The 14,123-nt window shown below is 38.2% G+C and overlaps 1 protein-coding gene across 1 annotated transcript; it reads right to left on the bottom strand.

Annotated features, from left to right (window-relative positions):
- Positions 1-6,024: 6,024 nt before the first annotated feature.
- LOC126513994 (olfactory receptor 1468-like) lies at positions 6,025-6,960 on the bottom strand. The gene has a single exon (XM_050162640.1). The coding sequence runs from the start codon at positions 6,958-6,960 to the stop codon at positions 6,025-6,027; it is 936 nt and encodes a 311-aa protein (XP_050018597.1).
- Between the last annotated feature and the right edge of the window lie 7,163 nt (positions 6,961-14,123).

The following is a 14,123-nucleotide window of genomic DNA, read 5'->3' as shown; positions in this document are numbered from 1 at the left end:
CCACTATCCTAAGGATAAAATATTAGGACACTTTTAAATTTAAAAAACAGTGAACACATATTATGGATATATTTCTACAAAAAACAGATATGACAATGATTATAGTGACTTATCCTCAAACTCCAAATGCCTGTAATCATTATAAACATCAATGAATTTTTCTCAACCTTTCCATTCCTCATCTTTTCCAATAGAAATTTATGCATTTTGTACTGAGAGTCAGATGTACTAATGTTTCTCTCTCCTGCTGCCTGCTCAACAGTTGTTTATTCGTAATTTACTATATGCTGTTATGTATATTGATGTTATTGCAAAATCTGATAAACTTTGTCATCATAATTTTATATAAGCTTCAAGTAAAACATTCATACTCCAGTGCCTTAGATTATCATTTCAAACTCAGATGTGTATGTCTCTGTAATGTACAGATGTCTGCTTCACTATTTACTAACAATCTTTCCACTCCATGTATGACAGGTATCAGGAGATCAAAAGCTACAAGAGAAATTCATGGTTTTGCTTTCTTGTCTTCCAAAACATTCCCCATTCTCCTCCCTCTCCAGTCTCTCATTGGATAGTGAAAGAAATTCCAGTTTGCGTCAGAAATTTCTAAATTTGATCCATTTATTTTTTTCTTACCTTGAATGACTGTCACACGTTATACAGAGTCTTCCCTTCATTCTCCTGCTATTTTATCCATTCTTTTCTGTGAGATTATATTCACATATTTAGAGTCACATCTTGTCTTTACTGGAACACAGACGTAATTTCATTTCATGTCCATATTCTTATGTCTCTTGACCTTTCTGTTCTCCTTCAACATGCTTCATTTACACATTTAATAGAGGAGTTCTATCAACTCTTGTCTGATTTATTCTTCTCATCACCACTGCTGCTCTAAGGATGGATAAAAAGCTCCTATCAGGGACAGGAACATTGTTTAATTGTCTCACATATGCCAGTGGTATATCCCCCTAGGGCCTCACAGTGACACTTGGATTTCTCTTTTCATCGATGCTGGGGTTAAAATTTTTCTCTTCCTCTTTTTAGAGTTGCTCATCTAGTATATTATCACTTCCTTCCATTTTCTCCCTTTTCATTTTGTTCATTCACATTCATATGTAAAGGGTATTAGTTATCACATACACAGCTCCCCATACTAAGTATGACACTCATCTATGTACCACAACATTCTATATGTATCCAATGCTCTTATTGTCTTAATCTCTGCTTTAAGCTACCTTCACATTGATTGTAATCTACATGCACTAGAGGTCTTATGTGGCTTCATTCTGTTTGGTCATTTAAAATCTTTCACAATCTCTAACTAGGGTCAGTACCTGTCATGATGTATAACTTTTCTAGTGAAAATTTTTGGCCTGGTGCTAAAAACTGATATATATATATATATTTCTTCAACCTCAATGGTAGACAATTCTCCATTTCAATGGAAAAATTGACTAGTTAGCATCCAATCTTACATGCTATAATGAGCATCAGAGATTTAATGTAGTATATGTGCAGTGTTAGGACTAATTGTTTCTATTATGCTTCCATAATACTGATAACCCCAAGTCATATATGTATGCTCTAATCCACAAAATGCCATTAATTTTGGTAAGAAAACAAAGAAGATGAATAAAATTTATCAATTATAAAAAAAAGGAATAAAATTACTTTGAAAACTTCACCTAAGTTATTCCTCAATTGACTATCCTTTTTGTGATGGTTGTTTTACAAATCAAGTGTGTTGAGCCCAATACCAATTTTGGAAATATTATAGATGGTAATAATATATTCTATAAATGTCATTAAAATTTGCAGATTTTGTGTAAAACAACTAACACTTCATAACATGAGCTTCATTCAGTCAGATGAAATTATTAGGGCAAGAGAAAAATATACTATAGAATTTTTTTTATCATTTTTACCTTAGATAGAAGTCTATAACCTCTACTCTTCTCAGAGTCCCCAATATTCTAGACAGTTTTCAAATGTCCACCTTATCAGTCGTTAATCTATTCAGTCAGTATCCTAAATCTCATGCATGTGCACACACACAAACACACACACATACACACACACAAGACTTGCCTCAAACATGCAGTACCCCTGATTTTTCTTAAACACTAGGATTACAGGTATGTGCCACCAACCCATTTCTACTTTACCTAGAAGTGGACAGTACCTTTGTGTTATGGAGGCATGTGTACATAGATCACAATCCAGAGAAATCATCATCAGCTGTCACCAATGATGGGCTAAGGGGGTACATATATTATTTAGATGCTAAGCCAACCATTCTCAAATTAAATAGCACCTAGAAATAACAAAGGATATATTTCTAATAGTTGGTTCACCTGAATATTATTTAGAACTATGTAGAAGAACTGGTTTTCATTATAGAGTTATCCTTTTATGTGAGCACCTCTATATATTATATCTTCCTTGATGGACTGCACTTAGGAACAAACACAGATGTAACCATTAAAGCACAGATTTGTGAACTTTTACAGATAAAATGGATCATCATCTTGGGTATGACACTGTTTAGAGTTTGCTAAGACCCTACAGTGGAAACTGCAGTAAAGCATTCAGCACTAGAACAGTGAACTCCATCTCACAGTGCTATTCTTGGATGGAAATGTTATGGTATTGAGAAAAAATTACATAATGAGTAATTGTAATGAAGCCATCAATACAAAAGCTGTTATGATCATGAAACACTCACAGTGTAATAAATTCTTTGAAGACAGTGAAAAGAAGACTGGTACTATACCTTGAAAGCTGTCCTGCATGGCACTCAAAATTCATGTGGATTGACAACAAGACAACAGTTTATTTTTCTGAATGTACTCAGCTCTGCTGAGGCTGAGTGATAGTTTCAGGATTAGGATCCTGCTCACCTCTATTTTATTTGCAAACATAGGAACTAGAGGCCGCTCTATTCATAACCTATCTGCTCATCCCTCCTCACATCCCTCTGTGACCATCCCAGGGTCTTAAGGGCCCTGCACCCCTTAGGAGACCAGATACTGTATAACTCATTAAAGACAGTAATTATCCACTTCCTCCCTAGGACAAATTTACCTCAGAGATCTCTAGTGGTGACCAATTATAGTCATTGATCACTCCTTCCTACACTAAGGGGAAGGCAGAATTTAAAGAACAACAACAAACAAAATAAATAAACATATGTGTGATGTGGGTTTCCCCCTCTGTACCATGAATATGTCTTATTATCATTGTTTAATAAAGAAACTACTTTGGCCTATGACAGGACACAATATAAGATGGCAGGAAAACTAAACTGAATGCAGGCAGAGTCAGGCATATGACATATAACTACTGGAGGAGAAAGGTACCAGGAAATTACTGGCAAGCCACAGCCTCATGGCGATGCACAAATTAATATCAATGTTTTAATTTAAGATGTTAGAGCTAGCTAGAAATATGCCTGGACTATTGGTGAGACACTGTTGTAATAAATATAGTTTCAATGTGATGGGAAGCCATTTACATATTCAGTCCCAAGAAAACTAAACAAGAGGAAAGATGCATACTCATTGCCTGTTCAAGTACTGTACAGGCTTCTGCTTGACCAGAGCCCACATTATTAAGTGGAGAAGTGAAGTAGTTGACTGGAAGACCCCCCCCTAAGTTATCAGACATTATTTGAATTGCTAATGACTTAGTCTTTCACAAAACAAGTTTACACAAGAAGCCATGGATAATTTTGAAAGTTTTGGCTGTTATCCTCACCTTTAATGGCAGTGCCATCTCCCCAGCCCATCCTACAGCAGTTTTTAGAGGGATGAAACTGTAGATAATCATACACACTATGATGGCTTCCAAATACAGCATTCCAACTCAACATGAATGACTAAAAGCAAAAGGATTTGAATAAATATACACAATATTTTGGGAATTCATCAGCCAGCATTCCAGTGTGCTAAGGAAAAGGGCAGGAATATGGTGTTGTTTTTTTTTCTTTTTTTTTTACTCTTTTTGAGTCCAGTCACCCAGCTCCCAAATAAATCACACCTGGAGGCTTATTCTTAATTATGAATGCCCAGGCTTAGCTTGCCTTGTTTATGTCATCTTATCTTAACCTAAATTATTATATCTACCTTTTGCTTCAGGGCTTTTTCCTTTTCTATTCCTGTACACATTTTCTTTCCTTCTTACTTTGTGTCTGGCTGTGTAGCCTCCGTTTTGCAAGCTGCTCGTTCAGATTGTTGGATTGCTGGATTTAATTTCTGCCCACTGTTCAAGCAGAGAATTTTGATTTGTGAGTTTACCCCTAAATAAGTATCTACTTCTCAATTCTGAGCTTTTGTGGGATTTCTTTTAAGCGTCTGTTCATCACTCATCAGCTAAGGAAATTCAAATCTAAACTACTTTGAGATTCCGTATTATTCATCTCAGGATGGCTAAGATCATTAACACAAGTAACAGTTCATATTGTTTAGGATTTGGAGCAAGAGGAATATTCATCTATTGATGGAGGGTGTACAAACTTATATAGCCAATTTGAACATCAATATTTCTGTTCTTCATAAAATTTTGACTTCATCTACCTCCAGACCCAGGTATACCTCTCTTACGAATATACTCAAAAGACATTGTATCCTATCACAAGGATACTTGCTCAAGTATATCTATAATGGCTTTATTCACAATAGCCAGAAATTGGAAACAATCTAGATATCTCTAAAATGAAGGATGGGTAAAAAATATGGCATATTTACATAATGGAGTATCTTTAAGTATTGGATTGGCCACTTGCCTTCTTGAACCATAACACATTTCCAGTGGAGGAATTGGGACACTAATCTATCCATATAGCGTTTGACCTAAGCTTTATGACTGAAAGATATGTTCTGACAATGGTGGTTTAGAGCTTATGTGATCGGCCAACCAAAGACTGGTCTAACTTTAGGTTTATGCCAATAGAGAGAGCCCATTATCTGCCTGGATGGCTAGGAAATGGAAGTTGAATGGCTCAGAGACCTAGGATAGATCCAAGCAAGCTCTAACCCCCAGTGAAATTATTCTGAATGGTAGTCTGCTATACTAATAGACTGGTGTCTATCTCAATTGTCACCAGAGAAGCTTCCTCTGCCAGCTGATGGGAGCAATGCAGAAAGCCACATACAAACTTTAGGTGAAGCTTGGGGAACCCCGCAAATGATGGGGAGAAAGGATTATAGGAGAGAGTGGATTGAAGACATCAGAGAAACATGGCTGACAAATCTACTAAGTAGATCTCATAGGGGTTCACAGAGACCGAAGCAGCAGTCATGGAGTTGGCATGGGTCTGCTTGAGGGACTCTGCATACATGCTGTGGTTGATTAGCTTGGGGGTTTTATGAGATTCATAACAGTGGTAGTAGTACATTTCTGACTCTTTTGTCTGTGCTTGGGATCATTTTTCTCCTACTGAGTTGTGTCTGTCAGCCTCGATATGAGGGTTTGTGCCTAGTCTTATTGCATCTTTTTATGCTGTGTTCCCAGGAGGCCTGGTCTTCTCTGAAAGGAAATAAAGAAGTGGATCTTTGAGAGAGGAGGGGTGTGGAAGGGGCTTGTATGAGTGCAGGGAGGGGGAGCTGTGGTCTGGATGAACTGTATGAGAGACGAATAAATAAATAAAAAAGATTATTGAGCATCAATATAGTTTCATGATGTATCATTTTTTCATATTTAAAAAGTATACTGTAGTCAACACAGAAATTTTTATAAAGTCAGAAAACATTGGGGTAACAAGAATGTATGAAAAGGAGATTAAATAAAACAGTGGCTCTTACCTAATGATTCTAGGATCACACATGAAAGACAGATGATGTCATCACTGAGTCACCAAAGCTCAATTCCCTAACTGAACTACTTTGAAAAACTCATACTTACAGTTGAAATACTATGTAGTATGTTAGTGAATGTGTGTCTCCTTTCAGAGGTATATTTTATAATAGTAATATCAATATATTTGCTAGATAAATTTAATTAAAATTCTCAGTGTTACCATTACAAGGAGATTTTCTTCTTGCAAAGGACTCTTATCAGGGCCTCTTTCATGTCTCTGTTCCTTAGGCTGTAGATGAAGGGGTTCAGCATGGGAGTCACCACAGTGTACATCATGGCCATGGCTGTCTCATTTACAGTGGAGGTATTAGTTGATGGACATAAGTAGACACCAATAGCTGGCCCATAAAACAGTGAAACCACAGACAGGTGGGAGCCACAGGTGGAGAAGACCTTGTGGATAACTCGAGTAGATGAAACTCTCAGGATGGAGGAGACAATTTGTACATAGGACATAATGATGAGCAAGAATGGAATGACACTAAAAAGCCCTCCAATGACAAATATTATTAATTCGTTAATATAAATGTCAGAGCAGGCTAACTTGAGCAGAGCAGTTATGTCACAGAAAAATTGGGAGATCACATTGTTTTCACAGAATGACAATCTAGATAGCAGTAGGGTATGCAATATGGAATACATCATTGTAAGTATCCAGCAGAACACAATCAGAAACACACAGAGTTTGGGGCTCATGATGCTGGTGTAATGAAGAGGGAAGCAGATGGCCACATAGCGGTCATAGGCCATGAGCACAAGAAGGAAGCTCTCCATGTCTCCAAAAACCAGGAAAAAGTACATTTGTGTCAGACAACCCACATAGGTGATGGATGGTTCCTGGTTCTGCATGTTCTGCAGCAATTTGGGCATTGTGACAGAGGAGAAACAGAGGTCAGAGAAGGACAAGTTGCTGAGAAACAAGTACATGGGTGTGTGGAGATGGGGATCCAGTAGAATAAGGATGATGATGATGAGGTTCCCCAGGACAGTGGTGAGGTACATGGCCAGGAACAGGATATAGAAAAGGTGCTGGTGCTCTGGTGGAATGGGCAGGCCCAGGAGGAAGAACTGTGAGATGACAGATTGGTTGCTCATCATTTTTCGATTCCAGTATCTTAATGAGAAAGTATCAGGGTTCCTTAAAATTCAAAATAAAATTGAATATATATATGGTGCATATTATCTAACAATGAATCCGTTACAGTAGTAGTTATAATCTAAAATTCCAAATGTCTGTAATTATTACAAGCAGTAATAATTTTTTATCAACCTCTCTTTAACAGGTTTCTATTCCTTTCCTTTCCTAGACACTTCTATGAATTTCTATTGAAATATGAAATGAACTAATGCTTCTCTCTTCTGCTGTCTGCACATCCTGGGTATCTTTGGTTCTTTGGACTCTTCTCTGTGTTATGTTGTATATTGATGTTCTAGAAGAATTTGGGTGAGCCTTATCATCATAACTTTATATAAACTCCAAGATAATCTTATATACTCTAATGCTTTAAATTACCATTTCAAGCTCAGGCATGCATGCCTCTGTAGCATTCAGATTTCTGCTCCACTGACAGCTAATCATCTTCCTTCCATTGTGCCTATGACAGTCATCAGGAGCTCAAAGGCCACAAGTAAAATTTAGATTTTCATTTTGTTGTCCTACAAAGAATTTCTCATATTCCTACCTCTCTCATATCCCATAGTACTGTGAAAGAAATTCATGTTTTCATCAGAAATCTGTAAATTTTGATACATTTTCCTTACCTCAAACTGCTCTCATACATTATACATTTTCTTCCCAATGCTGTGGTTAAAACTCTTCACCTCCCAATTTTAGAGTTTCTCTTTTACGTGTCTATTACTTCCTCTCCCTCTCCTTCCTCTTCATCTGGTTCATCCTCATTCATATGTAAGGGATATTCCTTACCATATATATAGCTAAAGCTTCCCTCTCTCCCCATACTAAATAAGACTTTGACCCATGTTTCATAGCATGCTATACATAACCCCTGCATGTAATATTTTGATGACTACTTTAATCTATGTTCACATTGATTGTAAACTATATGTAGGATATATTCATGATTTCATTTCATTCTGTTGTTTACAACCATTCCTAATCTCATACTATGACAAGTACCTGTCCTGATGCATGAATCTGAGCAGTGAACATTTGTCACCTGGTGTTCAAACTGATACAAATTTCTTTAACTTCAAAGCTAGAGAAATCCCATTTAAACTGGAAGACTTTACAGTTATCTCTAAATTTTAAATTCTACAATGAGTGTCAGAGATCTAATGTTGTATTTCTACAGTATTAGGGTTAGTCATTTGTATCACATCTCAGTAATACTGATAACTCCCAACCATATCCAAATGCTTTAATCTTCAAAAGGTTATTGATATTGGTACAACAGAAAGATATATTAAAATTTTTATGAACTATATAAAAGGAGCACAAAATTAGTTTGGAATCTTTATTTGAGTTTTTCCTCAGATTCCTGTACTGTAATTGATGGTTATTTTCTGTATCAAGTAAGTTAATCCCAACGTCAATCTTTGAAAAATATTAGTTGCTATAAAGACACCCTATAAATGTCATTTAATCTATAGATTTTGAGTAAAGTTACTGACACCTCATAAGATGATGACCTTCATGCAATCAGAAGAAGGAAATAGAAGAAAATGACAGTTTATTGTAGAAAAAAATTCACATTCTGTCTGGATACAAGTCTGTATCTTACATTATTCTCAGAGACTCCAATATTCTAATCAGTTCTTCAAATTTTGGCCTTAAAAGCCTCTAACACTAGACAGCCTGTGTACTAAATCACCTGGATAGGCATGCACACACACAAGTGTTATGTGTGATACTTGACAACCCTTGCTAATGATCTATCACGTCTCAGAGTCCACAAAATAGAAGCGTCAAGAGATCTGACCAACTTTCACCTAAAGAGAATAACTGATTGTATCTTCACAGACTGGCAGTTTTCAATACAGTTGAATTCAGAGTTTGAACACTTAGACGCTGTAAATTAACATTACATAGGGGGAAAATTGTAAGAAAAATACCATGCATCATTTAAAAAGGTGTTCTCCATATCTCCTAAAACTAGCCCCAAACATGGAGCACTTCTGAATCTGCTTTCTTAGCAACGGCATTATAGGCATGTGCCACCATACACACAGCTTCTCCTCCTGTAAATGAACAGTGCCTTTGTGTTGGGTGGGGATGTGTGCAAAAATCAGAAGACAGAGAAATCACCATCAACTATTATGACTGATTGCCAATGGACTTCATATCTTCTTTAGATATGAAGCCCACAGTTCTCAAATCAAGCAACACATAAAAATCCCAAGGGATATGTTTCTAATACTTGGAACGCAGCATATCACTTAGGATTCTGTAGCAGCACCTATTCTTGTTGAATAGCTTTCATTATATATTTTACACCCAGACAACATTAAAATAATCCTTGATGGACTGACCTTAGGAGCAGTCTCAGATGTTACCACTAAAACAGATCTGTGATCATGTGCAGATAAAATTGATCATCATCTTGGGAAGGATATTCTTCAGAGTTTTCTAAGACCTGATAGGGAAAGTATAGTAAGCAAACCTTCAACATTACACCAGTTAACTCCATATCACAGAGCTGCGCCTGTGTTGAAGTGGTGTGATTGTGATAGAAAATTACATATTGAGGAGTAATGATGAACCCATCAGTATAAGGGTGGTTATGTGTTGACCATGAAACAAATACTTGTACAGTGTGGTGATGTCTTGGGAGACAGAGAAAGAAGAATGTTATCATACCTGAAAAACTGTCCTGCACCACACTGGAAATTCATATGGACTGATAGCAAGACAACAGCTTATTTTGCTGTTGTTATGCAACTCTACTGAGGCTAAGTCAAAGTTTCTGTCTCACCACACTGCTCACCTTTATGTTATTTGCAGTCACAGGTAATAATGGCCCTGTCCTCGTTACATAATACCTGCAGCATTCCTAGTCACATCCCTCTGCTGCTATCTCTGGGCCATAGGGGCTCTGCATCCCATAGGAGTCCAGATCCTGTATAGCTCATTAAAAACATACTAATAATTCAGGACCTTTATAAGACCAATTTGCCTCCAGGATCTCTACTGGAGACCAATTATCATCACCAATTACTCCTTCCTACACTTCGGGAAGGTAGAATTTAAACAACAACAACAACAACAACAACAACAACAACAAACAAAACCAATAAACAAATAGCAGAAACAAAAAAGGCAAAAAAAAAGTCATGGAAAGATGCATATTCATTGCCTGTTAAGATAATAAACGGGTTTCTGCTCGACTGGATCTTACTTTCTTTGGGAAAAAGTAAAGAAGGGTGACTTAAAAACCACCCAAAATTATCAGGCTTTTACTGATTGTGAATGATTTAAAGTACATAATCCAGCAAAACTTTACAGACAAACCCATCAGAAGTTTCTATATTTTTGTATGTGAACATAGCCTTGATTATCTGATCTGTCTTTTCAGCCCATTCAACAGTTTTTAAAACTTTTTAATATTTTTTCTTTTTTGTTTCCCTATTTTCTTTTTATTATATTTTTTATTATTTTATTACTTTAAAAAGTACCAATCCAAATTCCCACTCTCTCCTCTCTTCCCACTCCCTCCACACACCCTCTCACCCCTCCCTCTCCAGTTCTAAGAGAGGGCAAGGCACCCTGCTCCATGGAATGTCCAAGGCCCTCCCTACTATATCTAGGCTGAGCAAGGTATACATCCAAAGATAAAAGGATCCCCCAAAGCCAGTACATGCAATAGAGACAAATCCCAGTGCCACTGTCAGTGGTCTCTCAGTCTTCCCCAACTCTCAACCACATTCAGAGGGACTAGTTTGATCCCATGCTCATTCACTCCAGTCTAGTTGGAGTTGGTGAGGTCCCATTTGCTATGGCAAACTGTCTCATTGGGTGAATCCCTCATGGTCTTGATTTCCTTGCTCATATGTCCCACTCCCTCACCTCCTCTCATTCCCTCCACATACCCATCCACCATACCCCCATCCAATCTTCAGAGAGGGTGAGGCATATTTTTCTGTGGAAGGTCTAAAGCCCTCCCTACTTTTTCTAGCTTGTCCAAAGTATACATCCAAAGATAATAGGTTCCCAAAAAACCAGTACATGCAGTAGTGATAAATCCTGGTGCCACTGCCAGTGACCCTTCAGTCTGCCCCAGCCATGCAACTGTCATCCACATTCAGAGGGATTAGTTTTGTCCTATGCTTGTTCTTTCCCAATCCAACTATAGTTGTCAAGCTCCCATTAGCTTAGGTAGACTGTCTCAGTGGGTGAACCCATCATGGTCTTGACCTCTTTGCTCATATTCTCATTCCTCCCACTCTTCAGCTGGTCTTTGGGAACTCAGTCCAGTGCTTTAATGCAGGTCTCTGCCTCTGTTTCCATCAGTTGCTGGATGAAGGTTCTATGGTGATATTTAAGATATTCATCAGTCTGAGTACAGGAAAAATCATGTTCAGACCCCCTCTCCTCTATTTCTTTGGGTCTTAGCTGGAGTCAGCCTTGCAGATTACTGGGAATTTCTCTAGAGCCAGGTTTCTGCTAACCCTATAATGGTTCCCTCAGTCAAGATATGTCTTTCCTTGCTCACCTCTGTCTTTCCTCCATCTCAATTATCCCATTTTCTTAAGTTCTCCTCAATCATCTCCTTCTCCTCCTTTTCCCCTTTCAGCCTCCCTTCTCCCTCCAGACCCCATGCTCCCAGTTTTTGTCAGGCGACCTTGTCTGTTTCCCATTTCCAAGGGATCTATATATGTTTTTCTTAGGGTTCATCTTATTACTTAGCTTCTCCAGGATAATGAACTATAGGGTCAATGTTCTCTGTTTATAGCTAGTATCCACTTATACATACCACGGCTTATGCTGGAAAGGATGTGGAGTAAGGTGAACACTCATCCATTGTTGGTGGGAATGCAAACTTATACAACCACTTTGGAAATCAGTATGGTGGTTTCTCAGAAAATTGGGAATCAACCTACTTCAGGATCCAGCAATACCACTCTTGGGCATACCCAAAAGATGCTCAATCATACTACAAAGGCATTTGTTCTTCTATGCTCATAGCAGCATTATTTGTAATAGCCGGAACTGGAAACAACTTAGATGCCCCTCAGCTGAAGAATAAATAAAGAAAATGTGGCATGTTTACACATTAGAATACTATTCAGTGCTAAAAGACAATGACATCTTGAATTTTCCATCCAAATGGATGGAATTAGAAATCACTATTTTGAGTGACATATCCCAGACCCCAAAATGGTGAATATGGTAAAAAATTATTAAGAATTTTTTAATACAATGCCTTAACTGGCCTTTTCCTGTAATCAGATTGATGCCTACCTTAGTTTTCAGCACAGAACCTTCAACCAGCAACTGATGGAAGCAGATACTGAGATCTACAGCAAAGCACTGGGCCAAACTACCCGAGACCAGTCCAGAGAGGGAGGAGCAATAATAGAGCAAAGGGGTCAAGACCATGATGGTGATTACCATAGAAACAAATGATCTGAGCTAGTGAGAGCTCACTGATCCTGGACTGATAGTGGGATAACCTGAATAGGACCAAATTAGGCCCTCTGAATGTGGGGCTCAGTTGTGAGGCTTGGGCAGTCTGTGGAGCCACTGGCTGTGAGACCAGGATTTATCCCTAGTACTTGAACTGGCATCTAGGAGCACATTCTTTTTGGAAGGATACCTTGCTCATCCTAAATATAGGGATAAGGCCTTTGTCATGCTTCGAAGTGTCAGACTTTGTTGACTCCTCATAGGAACCCTTACCCTTTCTGAGCAGTGGCTGCAGGAGTGGGGTAGAGGGAAGGTGAATGAAGTGGAGGGAGGGGAGAGTGAAATGGTCTCTGTTTGTCTTGTGGCTGGGAGTAGGAGCTTTCATCCAACAGTTTATAAACAGAATAAGACTGTAGAAAATCACACACACTGGGAAGGCTTCCAAGGACAGCATATTAGTTCAACATGACTGAGTAGCTCCAAAAACCTTCCTGCAGATATGCAATCTTCTGGAAAATTTAAGCTTTGTCAGCCAACTTTCTATGTGTGCCGTATATGAAGTCAGGAATATGGCATGTATATGATATGTTCGGTGTTTCTTTAAGCGAATTTCAAAGCAGTCCATGCTCCTATGCTTGTTCACCAGTTTATCTTCTTACCTTTCTATGGAAGGCTTTATTGTATCTACCACTACCACCATGACTCCAACCCCTCTCCATGTATGTTAGAATACTTCCTAAGGCCATGTTCTACGAGTTTAGCATTGATCACAAGCCACAGATGGCATTTATAATTCCTTCATTCAGTTAATACTGACCTTGATAATCATTGTTTGGATAAAATTCTGATAATAATAATGAAACACAATTTTTCTATTCCAGGGAATCTTGATCCTTATTGGTCTAACCTTTACTGGGCTCTTAGAGATGATTAACTTTTTTCTTTTTCTCAATTTAAAGGATTTATTCATTTCCTTTTAAGAATCTCCATTATTTTCATAAAGTTGGTTTTAAGGTATTTTACTTGTGCTTCATCTCTATTGAAATTTTAAGGGCTTGCTGTAGTGTGATAGTTTTTCTCCAGTGGTGACGTATTACCCTGGTTGTTGTTGATGGTATTCTTACATGTGTGTCCAGGCATTTGTATTTTGGGTGTGAATATTGATCTAGGTGCCAATTTCTGAGTTTGTCTTTGTTGAATGTGTGTTTTGTTCCTTGATTTCTGTTTACTTTCTGATTTTCTGGTCTGTGTGGCTTGGAGTTTTGACAACAGGTGTAGTCTGTGGGTCTGCAAGAAGTCTTCATGCAAGTTCGGGCCTGGACTTCTGATATCTATTGTGGTCTTTGATGGAGCTGGGTGTCTCCATCAGATTTGGGTCTTGCTCACCATGATAAGGAGGGGGAAAGGGGATCAGTGATAATGTTGCGGGAACACTAAGAGAGTGGGGAATAGCTGTAGATGGGCAGCCTAATTGGACTTCTGGTAGCCAGTCTGGTCTCTGATTTACAGTGAATCTTTGCCTGAGTTAATTTACTTGTTCTTCTGACTGGTGTGTTCTCATCTGAGCAAGGGATGTACACCTCTATTGAGTATGGGGACATAACAGTAGGGGAAAGCAGTAAAAAGAGAAGGGATGGTAGCAGATTGGGTCTTTGGGAGCTCAGCTGAGGTGGTGGGA

This window comes from Alexandromys fortis, unplaced genomic scaffold (assembly GCF_014885135.2).
Source record: "Alexandromys fortis isolate MF-2015 unplaced genomic scaffold, M_Fortis_MF-2015_v1.1 scaffold_84, whole genome shotgun sequence".
Taxonomy (NCBI): domain Eukaryota; kingdom Metazoa; phylum Chordata; class Mammalia; order Rodentia; family Cricetidae; genus Alexandromys; species Alexandromys fortis.
The sequence above is the reverse complement of the archived record's forward strand: the minus strand, read 5'-3'. Positions and strand labels throughout refer to the sequence as shown.

Bases quoted from the DNA above. Each gene is read 5' to 3' on its own strand.
- LOC126513994 (XM_050162640.1), bottom strand. From the start codon at position 6,960: ATGATGAGCAACCAATCTGTCATCTCACAGTTCTTCCTCCTGGGCCTG.